Genomic DNA, 18,764 nt, shown 5'->3' with positions numbered 1-18,764 from the left:
AAAGAGCTAAGAATTCATCAACCCGGGACATAAAACTAGCAAACCTAGACATGGAATTGACATGATCAATTGATCCAAAAATCAAACCATCTTCAAATTCTACTAAATTCTTCCCACTAAAATCTCGATCCCTCCTCAAGCCACCAAAAACAGCACAATCGACATTTGGACTGATATAAATCAGGTTAGAAGGAGGTTGAAACACTATAATCCTCTCGTCCAAGACCTCACCATGTGGTAACAAAAAGTAGATATGGCTAAACAAATTCATTTACACGGTCTGACCACAGATAACCTTTAGTTGATAGAAAACTATCCAAGAAAACAATATTCAGTCAAAGCTTGGAGAAGGGCTCCATTTGCCTTGGAAATAATCCTTGACCAAGATGGTTTGCTCAGTGCTGCTACTAGAACCAGAGCCTTCCTCCAAATTAAGCAATAAGCAGTGCAAGATTAATAAAAGATTGAAAACTTCTCAACTTGAAAAATGATTATTATGCGATCATTGCCACTGAGATTGTGAGTAACAAGCCCGAATTCATTGTCATCTCCCCCTTGATAGCTGAAAGGAGCTCTACAAGTGCCCCAGATGAGAACTCAAATCTACCTGCAAACTGTCAAAGAGAGAGCATATCACACATACATATATTTCAAAATCGTGGAGAAAGGAAGCATAACAATCTCATTTGCTCACCTTCATCACTGAAATACGTATCTTTTGTCGCCATTTTTACGAGTTTTTCACCTCTGTTGACCTTAACATCATTGGATTCACTAACTTTTCCAGGTTTGCAATTTTTTTCCTTTTTTATTTTTTATTTTTATCTCAACAACCATCTCAACAAAGCCATCATTTTGCAAATCACCATTTTTCGGCATGTCACCTTTTTCAACAATGCTTTTCTTCATGGGTAAATCCACGGCCATGTTTGCTTTCTTTGTTTTTTCATCAAGTTCCTCACTTTACAAATCGGACAAAATATCAATTACAATAGGATCATTTTTTCTCTACAACTCATTTTCACCCTCGCATTCCGAAATCGAGTCCTCAGAATCCCTAGCTTTTGTCTCCAAAGAGTTTTGACTCAATCCCCAATCTAAAACCCTATTTTTCTTCAAATTAACAAATCCACTTCCTGAAGTTCCCTCACCCAAGTCATCCGTTCCTACGCCACCTCCCTATACAGCCAACTAGCCAAGTTTGACAGCCTCAAGCTCTCTCACCCCCACAATCAACGATTTGGTCATTTGTATTGATGAACGTATATTATACAGTTAAAAGTTGAAAGAGTATAAATCAATTTACTAATTAATAGGCGTGTTGGGCCTAATTATCCCTTTTAAAAAATTACTATAGGCATCCATGTCATATTTCAATATTGTCCTTATTAAATTAATTCATTTAAACACTATATATCCATACAAAATTTATATATTCATCACACTCTAAATACATCCCCATACAATTTCAAATTTTTTAAAAATCATTATATTCAACCCTATTACATATTAGACAAAACGTATATTCACAATAAAATTAAATGTCATGTAGGTGTGTTATTTGCCACATGAATTGGTCTGTTATATTTGATTGGCGAATATTCATTTTTGTATTGATGAAAATCAAAATAAAATAAAATTTATATATGAATTTGAAACAAAGGATAAAGTTCATGTACTTTAATTGAGGCTAACTATGTCATAATGGTTCCGAAATTCGTAAGTGTTGGCCATCATCATGACTATAATTTACATTAAAATTGTAAGCTCAAAATCAATTAGGACAATAATAATAGTGTTTTCATTACATCTTTCACAACTCATGACTGTCAATTGTTGGTTCGAGGCCTGGTTACAATACCAGCACACAACTTGGAGCTTAAATCATTACATCTTTCTCTCCTTTCTCGATCTCTCTCCCCCCTCTAGTTTCCTCCTTTGTAAAATGAATAACTTTCCTTTCATTTTAATAGATTAATATATAATGCAATTGCAATTCAAGTCCTTAATCTTCTTACAATATAACTTTTAGTCATCTCATTTATCATATTAGATATTAAATCCCTCGATTCCTTTTTATATCATTTCCGGCCCTTTAAGTATTAGCAATTGCCAGTTAGACCTCATGAAAATCATTTATTCAACTTATTTGGCTTTGACTTTAACTAGTTGAATTACTTGACTGTGACTAAATTGACTTTGACTATAAATGAGTAGGGTGTAACATCACATTTCATGTAGAACATTTTAAAAAGGCTAAATATATTCACTATATAGCTTTTAATAACTAAGCTATATTTTAATAAAATGAAAACATTCATAATATTTATACATTATCACATTTATGTCTCAAACTTTTTTTATCGTATATTTATTCGCAAATTGACATAAATTGTTCTTAATTATGACTTCTCTCCAAAATTTTATAGAGTAAAAAGACTTGTTGCCTATTGCATTTTTAAATAAGCAAAACAAATAATAATGCAAAAATGTGATTAAATATTTTACCCTCATTTTGAAGTACATTAATAACATTTTTATACAAAAATTATGATTATGAATAAAATTTTCTGATCATTGAAATGTTAAAAATAAAGATGTGATAAAAAAAAAGTTAAGGATATAAATGTAATAATGAATAAGATTCATGACTTTTAATATAATTAAAATGAGGTGCATTTGAAAAAAAAAAATTGTAGTGTGAATAAAACCATCCAAAATGGCCATTTTTTTCCCATTTTATAAGTTTTGGACAAAAATGACCTTACAAACTTTTTTAAATTACTTTTTTGTAATACAAATTCTTCCCGTCCATCAACCTCGTTCCCACTACAGCACCTCCAGCATCTTCTTCCCAATCCAACCACTGCCAACCCATTCCCACCCACTCCGGCAAAGGGTCATGACTCGTTGTATCTTTTGTAATTTTTGTGCATTTGTAGGCATTTTCTTGTAAAAGAACATTAAATATTAATTTTCTTGCATTTTATTTTGATTATTACGTGTTTGGCGGCCAGGTGTTCCCAGTTTACATCGTATCGTTGCCTTTTTAATTGGTTTAATTCATATTACACTACGAAAACTCTTATCATTTATTTTTTCGAAAACAAAAATCATTATAGTCATAGCATGTCAAAGTAAAAATACACTCGTAAGATTGTCTCTAGCTCTATAATCCACCATCCCATGTCCTTAAAAGCCCTCTCGGGGAACTAACCCTCTTCCTCAACAAAAGTCTTCAAATTAGGTGCTTTTATAGTTGACAATATAGAAAGAGTATGTCCGCTATCAATTCATAAATATTCGTACCAATTTCATCATTTTATATGACTAACTCTGTCCTATAAAAATAGACTTCATTTCATTTTTCGTTTTTTCCAAATTATAGGCCACTTTTCTTATTGGAAGTATGGATATTTTTAATTTTCTAATGCCTCGATTTAATTTTCTTATATAGCCCCGTTTGAGCCACATTATCGTAAAAATAAGAATGAAAAATATAATCGTTATGAGCTCCATACAAGGGAAAAAAGTCAAATATAGTGACTTAATGTGATGAATAACGGTTATATTTTTCATTTTAACGAAGTAAACCAAATAATTAACCGTGGTGTCATAGCGAACAGTTATAGAACTTAAAATTTTTGGTTTAAATTTTTATAATTGTTCTCTCGCATTTTGTGAAATTTATACCCAATAAATTATTGTGTTCAATCATTTACGAATTTTTCCCACGATCAAGAAATTCTTCCGCCTTACGGTTTTTTTTCCTCTCGAGTTAAAATGATTATTGAAATTTATGATTAATTTATAAATCTTTAAATTATGCATGTTTTATTTTCTTAAATATGTATGTATATTTTTAATTGATTGGCACGTCTTCGTATTACACTGACGGACTTTTAGTTCTAGAAGTCATAGTATTTGTGCATGTGATCCAAATCCACTAAACAGCGAAATAGACGCAACGAAAAATAGAGATAGAGCAGACTGGCGTGCAAAAACAAAACTATCTATAATTTTGACACAATAAACAAGCCATTGAGAACTCAGCAACTTCCTATAATGACCCATTTCCCTAGGTGCATATATGCATCAGTATATAATAAAGGTAATAGTCGAACCTGTTTTACACCTCTACATCAAATATCAAATCAAAAAGTACCCATTGGAGGGTGCGAGGGCGGTATTGACCTATTTTATTACTCTCACACAATATATATAAACATGATGTATTTTACAATTTCGTAGTATAATCATTCAGAGTAATCGCATCTCTTGTACTCATCTTTGATATAGTAAATTTCTTATTCTCTGCTTGTGATTTTGTCCATTCTTGGATTTCTACGCAAATCTTGTGTTCTTGTTCTTATTTTATATATATATTGCCTATTCTCGTTTTTTCATAACATGACTGATATTTAAAGTTCGTATGTTAGGTCAATGCGGTATTGCTATTTCTTTCTGATGATAACCTAAGGGACTACTAGAGGATTAGAATTCGAAGAATACTCCAATTTCCAGTGCATTGATTTTCCTATCATCAAGTTTCAATGTAATTGAGCTAGCAACAATTTTTTAACAAGACATCTTGTTCTCAGCCCAAACAAATTAAAAGCAATGAGAAAAAGGTAACGCGCAGCCTAACTTCACATTTGTGGATGGGTCGCAATGTTTGCTCAGGACTCGTTCTTCGTCCCAGCATCACAACTCCTTTTTGGTTTTGGCGTTCTGGTGTTGTCCATGTGAGAAACCTGTATAGATTCCCGGAATTAGTTAGAATTTTACAAATTTGAAAAATCAATCACTAAAATTATATAGGCAAAAGAAGTTTGGATAAATTGCATACTCCCCAACCAAATGGTCGTCACTAACACTTCCATGCAACAAAAAAAATAAAAAATAAAAAATTGTTGAGCTGACTTTTTAGGTCGACTATTTCGGACAAAAATCACCAGTGAGGAACATTTGAGACAAAAAATTAAAAGGTTGATGAGTTCAATGCCAAGAAAAAGAAAAGGTTGGGAATAAAAGTACAAAAGGGGATATAGGTTTGGGACAGTGCATGAAATAGAAGTATGACCAGACATATACATACACGGTGGAACATGCAGAAGCACACTCCCGCATATGGAGAAATAGATAGATATAATATAGAGAATTACAGCAGTTCTGGAATCCTTACAATGCAAGATTTCCATTCTATTTTGGAATGCTCATCCTGGGAGTCAGTTTGCAACGAGTGGTTTCGTACATGCTGAAATATGTGGAGGAGGACAGCAGCATCAAGAGCAGCATACTCCAGCTGCACAAATAGACAGAATATACATTGGAGTTCAAAAATCAAGCAACTCCCATATAATGAAATAGCCACCTCACGAGTTTCATCAGGAAAAGATTAAACCATTTGATTAAGCTAGAACCAAATGCAGACAGTTACTATAGGTTCCAAGGCTTTTAAGAGTACCACTTATTTGGCAAACATTTTCTAGAGCATCCCTCATTTCTTATAAGCTTGAAAGACGAAATATTTATCACAGTTGTGGCAAGAGGCGTAAATTGGGTCATGTACCTTGTTAGGTGCACTGACATGGCTGGGCCTATCATATTTCTTGTATTTAATTGCAATTTTTTTTTCCCTTGGGATGCAGAGTCCACTGCATAGTCTAACACACTGCATTAAACAAAGCCCTTCTTTGCAACTAACATTAGGGAAAATTGCAACAGCGGTCCCTAAGCTTTGAAATTTTTGCAGACTTTACCCTAACCTTTAGTTTGTGGTGATAGAAATCCCCCAACCTTTGAGAAATTAGCAGCTGGAGTCCAAATGGATTAAAAACATCCATTTGACCGTTAGTTGATCAGAAAAATTGATTTTATTCAAATATAAGAAGGGTAAAATGGTAACTTTACAAATTTAACCTAAAATATTCAAAGGTTAGGGACCACTCCTGCAATTTTCCCTTAATACTATAACACCATCTTCTTTTTCCACCAAAAAAAAAAATAATAATAAAAATAAAAATAAAAATGGAGAGGTGCTCGGTTCGGCTCAAGTGGGTAATGAGCCCCTAACATAGGGGCTCAACACCAACTCGGTTCACTGCACAGCACAGACCAGGCCATGCTGCATGGACATTCCAGCCCTGGGCAGTCCGGTAAACATGTGTTCCTCTAGATGTGGCTGATAGTTTACTCAATGCAGAACGTGAAACACTTGCCTGATACTGAGTCAAAGGTCGTTGCTCCCAGTTGCTGTTTCGTGTTGTTTTGTTCAAACCATTTCCCAGTATCTTCTGTTTCCATGAATACAATGTCCATGAGAGGCTTTAATTGATAACCACATGACCATAATGGAAGCAAAAAAAGAATCAACTAAACAAAAATGGGGCGCAAACTCATAATGGTCAATGAAATAGCACATTGCGAAAAAACAAGTATAGTTGGTGGCTACAATTATATAATTACCTTTGCTAAACCCGAAAGACCACCTCGCTGCTCTTTGAACACATTCTGAATGTCAAGAAGCATCTCACAATGCTTGAAACAATTTAGTTCTCCATAAGAATGAGCAAGCTGATATGCATCACATTGAAGGTTGTAGCCTGTAGATAACAAAAATCATAGCTTACGTAACTTTCTTGCAAAACTAATTTATTTAACCATAACAAGACCGAATGTAAACCATACAGCATACGGAAAATTATTTTAAACTTTCACGTTGTTTGTCATTTGAGTCTGGAGGCAAACTAAAGAAAAATGCTACTTTCAAACATTGAACCCGGAGAATATCTCGAGGTCTAGTGCATAATAATAAAATAAAAGGACTTTAGACTTTGATAATCATCCTTTCTGCTTTATTATAGTTATATTAATCATGTCTTTTAAGGACATTGGACGAAAAACAATTTAGAATCCAATTATTACATTCCCATAGTCCAAATAATTGTATCCATGAAAGTTAAACTTACCAAGCTTCAGAATACTTGGAGAGTGCAACATGCGGGCAAAGCATTCATCTAGCACGGTTGGAACGTTTTCATGTAGCTTTATCAAGTCAAATATATAAACCTTTTTATCAGAGGAAATTTGCATGATAGAAACCTGTAGCATGAGAAATCAACTTTTCGGAATTAGAGAACAAGAAGAGACTTGTGTCATGCATCAGAATATATATGTCATCTTTTTTAGTCAGAATGAAATATTCATATTCTTCAATAATGACTCCCATTTTTTTTTCTAAAAGTAAAAAAGAAAATAATGCAAGTGTTTTTGGGTCACTTGTATTAGTAATGCCATTCTCTAAAGGTCAAGTACAATATGAAACTGAAAAAAAAAAAGGTTGTATAAGTACTTGCTCTTGATGAAACCAAAAGGAGAAAAAATATATTGATAGAAATGAACTCGCTATTGCAGTGGGAATGGATAAGATAAGAAAGTACCTTACTGGCTTTGCTGCCCTTTCCATAAGTGGGTTTCCATTCACAATCAAGGCCTATAATTTTGCAATCTTCGAAGTAAGACGTTGCTTCACGCAAACCAATGACTTCATCTACCCAGATAACATCTTCAATTAACAATTCATTAAGGTGCATATAGCCGCTGTGGACAACATTCCTGTCGAGCTCTATGCAATATGATTGAAAGAACTTTGGTTAGAAAAAAGCAACTAAAAAAGAAAAAAAAAATCTTGAATCAATGTTTCTGTTTTTTGCTAAATTTACTATTGAAAAGAAATGAAAAGAGATATGCCAAAACAACTAAGATGAACCCTACTATTTATGTTACAAAAAGGTGGGGACAACTACTCAGTCAAATCCAAAATTTAAACTTGCTGAGATAACAATGTTATTGGAACCCCAAATTTAGCCACTTGCACTTCTCAAAACCCATTCACAATAGTGGAACATAAGAAGCTAATTTTCAGAAAACAATGACTAGCAAAACCAAATTAATAAAAATAGAAACTAATGCAGTTGAAAAAGAAGAAACAAATCTCCCTAAACAACCCTTAGATGTCCACTGTTATAGAGGAACTCGATGACGACAAGGTTTAAATGATAGCAGTGGGACCAACCTAAATAAATTTGACCCACCCTCATAGGACAGCAAAATTATCTTACTCTGCTGCTGATTATTTGATAAAATCAGCAAGTTTTTTATTATTTGTTGCAGTTATTTACACAAAATTTACAGAAGAATTATTCTTCTCAACCTTATCAATGTTTCTTGACAATCTCATTTTTTATTTTCAATGTTTCTTATCAATGCAGCAATTATGGTTAATAAAAAACTAGCTAATCAACCACAACGGAAGTTTGACAAGAAAGTAAAGTTTGTTGTGCTTTTTGTAACAAGCAGAGGAACAAGAGAACATGCTGTAAGTCACATGGAAAGCCAGCAATATGCAGATTTATAGACAAGAGTAGATATCAAACCGAAACAACTCCTTTCAACTGGGAGTAACTTGATCATCTCTACAAGATGCTAAACTAAACTCATCCTCCAAGTGTCCTCTCTAGTTCTCTTTCCCAAAAAGGTAGCCCTTTAAGTGCCCTCGCTAGCTCATAGAATCCAGCAACTTGGATCATTGATTCAGGTGCATCTCATCACATAACCTGTTTGTCATATTTATTTAGCACATAATCTCCTTGTTCTGGTCATTTAAAAATTTTAATTGCTATCGTAGTTTGTCTTCGATTGCAGGAAGGGTTCGATAGTCATACCATAAGATTTAGTTTTAAGATCCATTCTTCATGTGCCTAATAATCTAGCTATCTTTTGTCCGTTAGAAAATTAACCAAGAACTCTTCACTATGTTGTCAAATTTCTTAATTCTCATTGTGATTCAGGACCAACTTTCTGGGAATATGATTGACTGTGTTGGGATGATTGACGGACTTCATTATTTTGATTACAACTTCTTCAAAAGTGGACAAGCTCAAGTTATGAGACTTGAGCTCAGGTCTTATGCATGGCTCCAATACTATATTAAACATCTCATCTGAAAGCTTAAACTTTTAGAGAGGTGCAATCATTCAGTTCTTCTCTTAAAGAGAGAACTTCATCAGACTAGCAAAATTATATCATGGTCCTTGAATTTTATTGAATTTTAGACTCCCCAGATGGAACTAAGCGTGTTTCATTTACAAACTAAATACAAGGAAACCATTTGATGGAGTGTATCAATTTAATTGGATTTCGATGCACCCAAAAAGATGGACTAATTGTATTCACATCCATAACTTCATCAGAAACATGGTAATGGATGGGGAAGAATGACCAATCTGAAATCAAACTCTGACTGCAAGCAAAATCCTCAAGCATCAAAAATCAGTATCATGTCAGGGAAACTGCCTGAAAGCCTAAGAAAATGCCCTAGTCAAATTTAAATATCTGTCCTTGCTAAAGACATTTTTTGTATTCTGTCTCCACGCCAATAACAGAATGCACACTCTTAGCAATGTTTAAGCTCTTGTAATTGAGATCCTTTTACATGGAGAAATATTTTTAACACAGGTTATTAAAAGGATCAAGCTTCAGCAAAAGGAATCCACGAAGCAACAAACATTTGATGGGTAACTTAAATGAACCCAAAATATTATAGAATTCTTGCTGTGCTGATACCTCTATTACTCACCAAATTAGTCAGGGGCAGTTAATCATGAGTAAAGCAAGAAAATATATCAATGGGGAACATAAAGTTTAACATCTTCTCAAGCGTACCTTTGATACTCTTGAAACCTTTGAGGTAATAGCGATCACAGAGTTCTTCTACCTTTTCTGAGTAGCCAGCTTCCATTGCCAAATACACCTTAAATTTCCAAATAATAATATTAATAATAATAAATAAGGAGGAAAAAAAAAGGTGCTCATACTTTATGTTTTCAGTGTATTTATATATTTAAAGAACATAAGAGTGACAAAATGTTCGAGAAAAAGTCCAATTATCAATTTCAGATGGGGTTTTTTAACAATTTAAATACTCCCTATTGCAACAAATATCATGGAAAAATTCTTTACTTGGAAGAATGCAGAGGAATTTCTTTGACATAATTTTTATTCTGGAAAAATATCATTTAGTTCTTTTGGAGTTTTTCTTTGAGCATGCAAATTTACTACAACTGCAGTTACGGGCAAATGTTAAATTATTAAACTAAAATCATCTTAACCACTAAATGAGAAACAATATTTCAAAGCCCCTAATCTTCCAATGAGCTGGTAATTACAGAAAAAAACCATGACGCAATAATCATGCTCAATATAAATGGGCTCTTGAATTTCTTTGATAAGTAAATCTGGTACGGAAAGAAAGGTTCATTGAAATTGAGAATATATGTAATTATCATATTTGATTTCATTTTGCTGCAATGCAATTCTAGGAAGCACCAACGTGGATATGTCATCACAATTTTTCAAAAAACTACTAACACGACACGTACAAATGCTAATAAAAAGTACTAATTTATTTATATTTTTATGCTTTCGGTTTTTATTTTTTTTAATGTAAAGTAAATTTAATTTTGTGAACCTCAGTGTGTCGGTAATGTATCTCCTCGTGTCGGTAATGTGTCCAACTCTCTAAAACCAAAAACTAATATGCTCAAGTCACTTGTAGTGTGTCAGTAATGTATCTCCTCGCGTCGGTAACGTGTCCAATTCTCTAAAACCAAAAACTAATATGCACAAGTCACTTGCAATTTTTTATGTGTTGATTTCTTATTTGGATCTCTCTGCAAAACAATATGTCGATAACATATCTACTGTACGAATAATTAGAACATACCATTTGACATTTCAAACACGTGTTAGCATCGTATCAGTGTCAAATACTAACTCGCAAGCACTATGAGGGTGTTAGAATTGTACAACATGTCAATAATGTGTATCTCCACGTGACATACCCCCTTTTTTACGTGTTAGTTTTATGCTGAGATTACTTAATGTGTATGTCAACAACATATTCAACTGGACAAAATCTAAAATGATTTGGACACACCATCTGACATCTCCAGCATATGTTGGCTACGTGTCAATTGTTAAGGAATATTATCCCACATCGAATAAAGACGATAACATAGACCAACTTATAAGATCTTGAACTACTCCTCTTAAACCTCAAATCTTAACATGGTATCAGAGCACATTAAGTCATAACGAGCAATTTGATCCGATTAAGACAAAAAATGATCACACGAATTTCAAAATTGGTTTACTAAAAAAAACCACCATCTTGCGGGGGCATGTTGAGGGCTATTATCCCACATTGAATAAAGACGATAACATATACTTACTTATAAGGTCTTGAGCTACTCCCCTTAACAATATTGGCCTTTTAAGATAGAATTTCAAATCTTAACATCAGTGTCCAACATGTCAGATAAAACTGTGAGGGTATTTGCAATGTACAACATATATCTCTAGTGTGTGTCAAAAATGTATCTCCAATATGTCAACTACGAATCTGACAGGTTGACAATATTCTCCGGCGTGTCAAAAATGTATCTCCAACATGTCAATAACGTGTCAAACTCCACAAAATAAAAAAATAATTGAGACACACCACCTGGAGGTGTTGAGATCTCTTAACATGTTGATAATGTGTAGATGACGTGTCCAACTGTGCAAAATCAAATATAATTTGAACACACCATCTGGCATTTCCAACATGTGTTGCCATAGTGTCAGATACTGGCTTGTCAGTGGTGTAAAGGCATCAGTGTATGGTCAGTATATGGAGATAGGAAATTTGGATTTCTCATCACCAATTTGCCTCAATAACACATGATTTACAACTTCAGCCTAGACAATGTACTTTTACCCCCAAATTATTTTTCATTCATGCCATGAAAAGAAAAATTAGAGCTTTTACCCATATCTCAACTACCTACCAAATACTCAAGAAGTTGTTTATCGGCATTTGCTTTTGCTTCTGCTACATCCCATACACCTTTTTCTGCTAGTTTCTTCAGTGAGCTACAATTTCATATAAAATCAAGTGATAAAAATGAAATATAAAACAACAGTGGACCAATGAGTTATAGCGAATGAACTTGCCTTTCTTTATACTGGCGACACAATTCAGGGAATTCCTGATGCATGTTATTTTTCTTTATAATACCGTAAGCAGGTTTTACAAGCTTCCTGCCAACATATTCTCGGACAAGAACGCACAACATAGATTTTCCCATGAATGTGGCCCACATTTCTGCTGCTTTGTATTCTTTGCATTCCATCATTTGAAGCAAAAATGACTCCCTGGACTTACGTATAGAGAAGTGTTCCAACAGAGAAACAGCATTTATATATGATTGAGATTCTATCAACTCAAAAATATACTGCTCCACTAATTCTTTTGCTCTGTCAATTTTAACACTCCTCTTCACGTTAGAATCATGAATAACTACCTGTATATTTTCCAAACTAACATCAAAAACCTGGATAATCTTTATTAAAATCCTTTCGTCAAGTACCATACTTCCACCAGTAATGTCCAGAAATAATTTGGCAGCAAAGAGCTTCGATTTGAGTATATCTTCAGCAGTGGATCCCATTTTCAAAAATCGACGAAGAGCAGATATCATCAAATGACTGAAGCCCCTTCTGTGTATTTCAAACAGGGGCAGAATACAGAGACAGTGAGCGATGAAAGTAGCAGGGCCAGGTTGTGGATCATTGTATAGAACTTGATGCACTTGGTCTTGTAATGCACGGAACTTCGCAATTGCCTTGCCTTTTCCTGCAAATGTAAAAATCAGATAAATGTCATTGCTAAACAAGGCAATTAAAAGAAGCGTATTATGTTAACTTTGTTGTCAAGGCTTCAATAGCATATGAGACTTAGTCATTTTGAAGTTCCAGTTATTTTTATTCTAGTTTTTAGAACATACACAGCCACGGAGTCTTCCTAGCATTTAAATTAATAATGCAAAGATACAAGAGTGTACAGATATTGTCAGTTTACTTAGTGATACTGTATTGCCACATTGAGAGACAAAACTAATAATGGTCACAATTTTTGTAAGAATAAAGATATACTTACACATGGTATTCTAGGAAATTCTAGAAACTAAACTTTAAAAGCAAGTGAGCAACCTGAAACTCACATCACCTCATCTCTAAGACCAAACTGTAGATACTAGAATTCAAACAATTAGTGCATGAACAATTTCTAGGGTTAAAGCTATTACTATTGAAGATCAGCTGTACGAATTAGAATAGAACATAATGCTTCTGAAGTTGGTTCTAAAAACGGAGATTATCATTGCTCCAAAAGAGAAAATCATTTATTCCGAATTGCTATTATAAAGAAATATATCTGACGAGATATAGTTTCAAAATTGTGTTTTTTATTTCCATTATAGTAATTAGTAAATTGAAGCGCATAAGAACAGTGAGCCAAATGAAACTCACATGCTGGGGACTGGTAAGGAGTGATATTGTTTTGCAACACTCATTTCAAGCTCTCTCAACTTTGTAGGGTGCTTAGTGCCATTAATGGTAGCGAAAGCGGGTAAGGGAAGTTGAAGGTGAGAGGAGGGACGAGGGGAGGGGTCTTCTGATTTCTTTCATTTTTCAATTTCTTTGCTTTATGTTTATTTCTTTATTCGAATGTCAGACTGAAATTATCTTTTCACATTAACACCTGTTTTGGAGGAAACTGTAAGAAGGGACTTTTTACTATAAATTGGTGATTGAGGACATATCGGCCAATATTTGGAACAGAGATTCAAGTGCCAATAGACCCAAAGAATGAGGGCCGTAGTAGTAATTTTCTTTCGTTGGTAACTGCTCAATTGGGAAGCATAATTACTCTCCATGACTAGCGATGCATATCCCTTGAAGTTGAGTTAATTGTTCCAATAGTTACTGAACTTAGGTTCACGTCTCAGATTGATCACTAAAGTTTAAAATATCGAATTTTGATCATTGAACTTAGTTGTCTGTCTTTGATTGCTCATTGAAATTTAAAATGTCAAATTTTGGTCACTGAACTTTAAAAAGTATTTTGCATTGCTCACTAAACTTTAAAAAAATGCTCTACATTACCCACTGTAAAGCTAGATATTTTTCAAGGTTCAACAGTTATGTTAGTGAGTAACGTACGATATATTCCAAAGTTCAGTGGCCAAAACTCGACATTTTAAATTTCAGTGAGCAATTTAAGACATGTACTTAATTTCAGTAAGCAATCGAAGATATTGACCTAAATTTAATGACCAAAACTCGACATTTTAAGCTTCAGTGATCAATCAAAGACATAAACCTAAATTCAGTGACCATTGAAACAATTAACTCCCTGAAGTTTCTTGAACATAATCTAAAATGCTTTATAGAGTAAAAAAAGAAAAACTGAATATCACAGTTTTAATACAAAAAAATATTTGCCACAAAATAAGGAATAGTAAAGGTAATGATTTTAAAGGAGTCTTTGCACGTCTGAGATCAAATTCAAAATCGCTAATAACATAAATAACAAGTCAACAGTTCAAAAAGATAAAGATAAATGATTCAAGCAGGCTAAAATATAAGCTTGGATTTTGCCATATACATATCCTAAGTACTATAATTTCAATCATGGCCTCATGGGATCCGCCACCCCCAAAACCCCAAAATAAGAATGCATCTAGTGAGCAATCTTGTAGATTTTATAACAATTTAGAATGAAAGAGTGAGAAAATTACCATATGCATAGTATTTCTTTAAGAGGTACACAAATACCAAAGGAGGCATGTGGGAGAGATCACAAAAATCATGCCTCCTTACTGACCAAGTGAGTCTTTCATCCATTCCCTAGTTTAACAAGACGAAAAGCCTACACAAGAAATAAAATAGACATGTTGAGAAAAACTTGACGATATATACACTAACATTTGCAACAACTAAATAAATTAGAAGAAAATAACATATCCACCATCAATCATTAAAATACTAGTCAGTAGTTTTCTAATAGCGTGATCTTTCAATGCATATAATTACTATCTAAAGACAAATTCTATATAAAGTGGTAATTTTGTACTGAGCTTTCATGACCAAAATTGCAAGGCTAAGAGAAGGAACGATAAATCGAGCTACTATTATGTATCCCTAGTATTTCTTGAACTCTTTCAGAAAGTACAGGCATTGAGCCCTCAAGTCTCTTTAACTTTCTATTACAAAACGATTACATAAAAACAATAAAAGAATTCTCAAAATGCAACACAGACTTCAGAATATCAACAAGATATTAGAAATAAGTGATTTCTGATCGTAATTTTCAAAAGTAACTCAAGGCATAACAATTTCTGTAGTCTTCTAATTGTGTAAATTTTAAACAAATGCAGAACAGAGCACAGTTGTACAGTCAGGTGTCATAATACATCAAAAACCTACTTTATCGAAATGAGAATCTTCAATCAAATTGAATGGAAATATTTAGGGCAAAATTCAAAACTATCATAAATTAGACCTCCATATACTAATAGAACTATATACCTTACATAATGTACATTAACCAGAAAGTGCTCATATAACAACCATGCAATGAAATAGTAAGTGCAGCATCTTTAACTCATGAGATTTGAGTCAAAGTTTACATCAAAGATATAACTCGGAGTCTGCAAGAATGGAGACATACAAATGAATGTTATTAGAACAAGCAAAAATGAAAATTCAAAAACCAAGTGTGTAAGATACAATCACATAACTACCCTAAAAATATAGAGCTATTGTTCAAAATACAAGTAAAATAGTAGGCACTTGAGGAAATAGTTACCTCTTACTTTGGACTTTAGTGTTCATAGATCCCAACTCCTCCACAATACCCTGAAATATGCACATAAAAGTTCATTAATTATAGCGCGGGTCGTGTGAAAGAAAGAACTTTTATTTCAATAATAATTGGAGAAGAAATTTGTGGAACCAACACCATATAACCAGATGATGGACTAAAATGGTACATAATACGGAGTATCCATGAGCAAAAAACAGAGAAGTGAAGAACTGAACTAAGATTTGAATACCTGTTATTTTCCAATTATCTAGAGCGTCAATGAATATTGCTTAACAGTGGTCAATCATCAAAGTTTATCTGAGGTTGAATTGCCTGCATTACAGTTTTAAACAAAAATCTTGAGCCCTTAGCACCTAAAAGATCACAGCAAAAAGTTCAGACAATACTACATCATCAGAATCATGCTTAAGTTTAGAAATATCAGATAGTGATACCAAAGCAGAAAAGAATGAAAATGGTACTTACACGAATGAAGAGTTTTGATATTCAATTCTCTGTTGTGTATACCCTATATATTCTAAGGTGAATTCGGGATTGGAAGTTTAGTATCTTGGAACTCAGCAAGAATGAAAAACAGATTTGAAATTAAGCATTCTGTTTTCGATTTTCAACATAATTGGCCTGTTTGTAAAGCACCATGTGTACAACTAACAAACAGATACCTTTTAAGTTCAAACTGATGCCCATAATGCTTAACTTAAAGGCACAACTTCACTTGAAATTCAAATAAATTTCAAATAACGGCGAGAGGAAACAAGGGCAGCTTTCTATGGTCAGATAAACCAACACAATTGATAACCAGTAACCATTAGCTAATGAACCAAAAATGAAAAACATAACAATAACCATGGACAATTCTACTGATATATACATATCTACTGAGGGTTTGAGAAAAGGTTTATGATGTGACTAAAGGCATCCATTTTAAAGATCCTAAACACGTATGTTTCTAAGATCCTTGATTTTGATGCAGGTTGAATAATTATGGAAATGTGATTCTTAATGGTCAAGTTTTGAACAATAGGTCAATAACTGTCTAATTTATATGCAGATACACAGATAATTTTCTCATACAATGATAGTTAAATAAAAGCTAAAGAGAAAAAGACACTAGATGAAGATATTAATGTGCACCTAAATTATAATGCTTGAATGTCAATTAAAATTTATCAAGTTCGTTGTGTGAAAACTAGTCTTTAGATTTACTTCTGGCACATAGAACTTAATTTGCCAATTTGAGGTGAAACATGTGCTAGGTTAGGAACTCTAGGAGTGTTTCCTATAACATTCTCCAAAGCAATACAGAATAAGAGTATCTTTGCCCCTACTTCCATGCCTATCAACGGATGTCCAGCATTTAATCCTTCAGAAGTTTTAAAAATGTGGGGAGGAACCTGCAGCCTGAAGAGCTCAGTTAAAATGTTCATAGTCTCTTCTTCAAATTTTGAAAATTCAAACCCCCTATATCCCAAAAAGGGACAGGTTATGACATATATTATTCATTTCAACCTTATCATCATTAATATTTGACTAAAAATAAAAAATTTACGAAACAAGACAAATCTGAAAGATGGAGAAAATGATTTCTGTTTGAAACAACAACGAATTAGAGCCAAAGTTATAGACGTCAGGGAAGGATGTGCAAGACATCCAAAAGACCTATATTTTGACCACATTCGAGTATAAATGTATAACACACATTAGAGAGTTAAGTTGGCAATCTCATGTTTCAAACATAATCTGGAAACATATTTGGTTCTTCCATTTATGGGCTATGGAAGGGTGAAGGAAACTTTAGAATCTTAGCTCGAAGAGAAAAAGACACAGATACTTATGAGAGGAATTAAACATTTGAATTCGTAAACACTTCCTTTTTCACCTCATAATCGTAGAATTCAATTGAAATTTGTAATCAGAATTATATCAATTTCGATCCAAGTTCTTCAAAACTCCATAACTCAGATTGGGAAAAGAAACCGCAAAGCAGTTCAAAATCCATTAGTCGGCCAACTACACACATTAATGTAAACTAAACGAATGCATCTATTCAACTAACTGAAAACACCAAATTGATCACAAATTAGTGCATAACTATCATAGAAATAGAAAGATAAGAAAATGAACTCAACAACAATACAATCAACCGTCGAACAGGCATAAATTACATTCGGCGATAAAAGTATAAGCAAATTTGCATTAAACTCACCATAGAAAGAAGTTTCACGTCCCATTCTAACTAAAAGTTTCTCTATATTTGATATTTCTGCAAATCCACATGCATAAGCAAGGTTCTGAATAAAGAACAACGAAAAAGAGAGTATTTTTGGTTTCGATTAAATGCTTATCGTTTCTCTAAACTAGAAGCGAAAAATATCTCTGTAGATACCTAATAAATGGGTTTTTATGATAGTTAAGGAAAAAGAATGGCGGTTGGTTGATAGAGGCATGTGGAAGATGGGATCAGCGTTCGTTACGTAGGCAATTGATGCATGTGGCTTACGATTGTGTTCTATAGACACGTAACGTACACCTCCAACTCCAAATTACTTCGAGTGGGACGGGTCTAGGCAGGGACGTAATTGACATTTCACTTTATGTTACAAAACACGTGAAAATTAATTAATAATGAAAAAAAGTTGTGATGAAACTTGACGTATTTAGCAATTCAGCTTCACATTCATTAATGACAAAAAGTTGTTTGATCTCAAATTCATTTCATTCATTAGGGGTGATGATATCATTGTGATTTGTTTTGCTTATTAGAGTACTACTCACTACAATTACGATTGGAGTCAATTCAATGTTTGGTAGAGAGGTCGATAGAACTATCAACTCTGATTCAAGGTTAAATTGTGGCAGTGTATTTCTCGATAATCAATCTTTGTTCGATCCACTGTTGACATATAACAAATGCTTACTTGTTAGGATGGTGATCGAGCTTTAATTGATCTTTACAAGGCTTCTTGTAACTAATTGAAATATATTCAAACAA

At 33.5% G+C, this 18,764-nt stretch overlaps 1 protein-coding gene across 8 annotated transcripts; it reads right to left on the bottom strand.

Annotated features, from left to right (window-relative positions):
• Positions 1 to 4,497: 4,497 nt before the first annotated feature.
• Positions 4,498 to 18,235, bottom strand: LOC111409970 (uncharacterized protein ZK1098.3-like). 8 transcript variants are annotated; one of them, XM_023040108.1, is made up of 15 exons: positions 17,979 to 18,235; positions 16,002 to 16,084; positions 15,755 to 15,804; positions 15,475 to 15,596; positions 14,685 to 14,815; positions 12,058 to 12,739; positions 11,892 to 11,976; positions 9,727 to 9,814; positions 7,443 to 7,627; positions 6,972 to 7,104; positions 6,469 to 6,605; positions 6,222 to 6,327; positions 5,573 to 5,657; positions 5,186 to 5,305; positions 4,498 to 4,754 (listed from the first exon to the last, which is right to left on the bottom strand). In XM_023040108.1, exons 5-14 carry the CDS (start codon positions 14,788 to 14,790, stop codon positions 5,203 to 5,205), a joined length of 1,710 nt encoding a protein of 569 aa, XP_022895876.1. In that variant the 5' UTR covers positions 14,791 to 14,815; positions 15,475 to 15,596; positions 15,755 to 15,804; positions 16,002 to 16,084; positions 17,979 to 18,235; the 3' UTR covers positions 4,498 to 4,754; positions 5,186 to 5,202. The 8 variants fall into 8 exon arrangements, 6 of the variants coding, with proteins under 6 accessions (XP_022895876.1, XP_022895875.1, XP_022895874.1 ...); XM_023040107.1 differs by lacking the exon at positions 15,475 to 15,596 and having other exon boundaries at positions 16,002 to 16,125; XM_023040106.1 differs by lacking the exon at positions 15,475 to 15,596.
• Positions 18,236 to 18,764: the final 529 nt, after the last annotated feature.

Source organism: Olea europaea, chromosome 15 (assembly GCF_002742605.1).
Source record: "Olea europaea var. sylvestris chromosome 15, O_europaea_v1, whole genome shotgun sequence".
NCBI classification, from domain to species: domain Eukaryota; kingdom Viridiplantae; phylum Streptophyta; class Magnoliopsida; order Lamiales; family Oleaceae; genus Olea; species Olea europaea.
The sequence above is the reverse complement of the archived record's forward strand: the minus strand, read 5'-3'. Positions and strand labels throughout refer to the sequence as shown.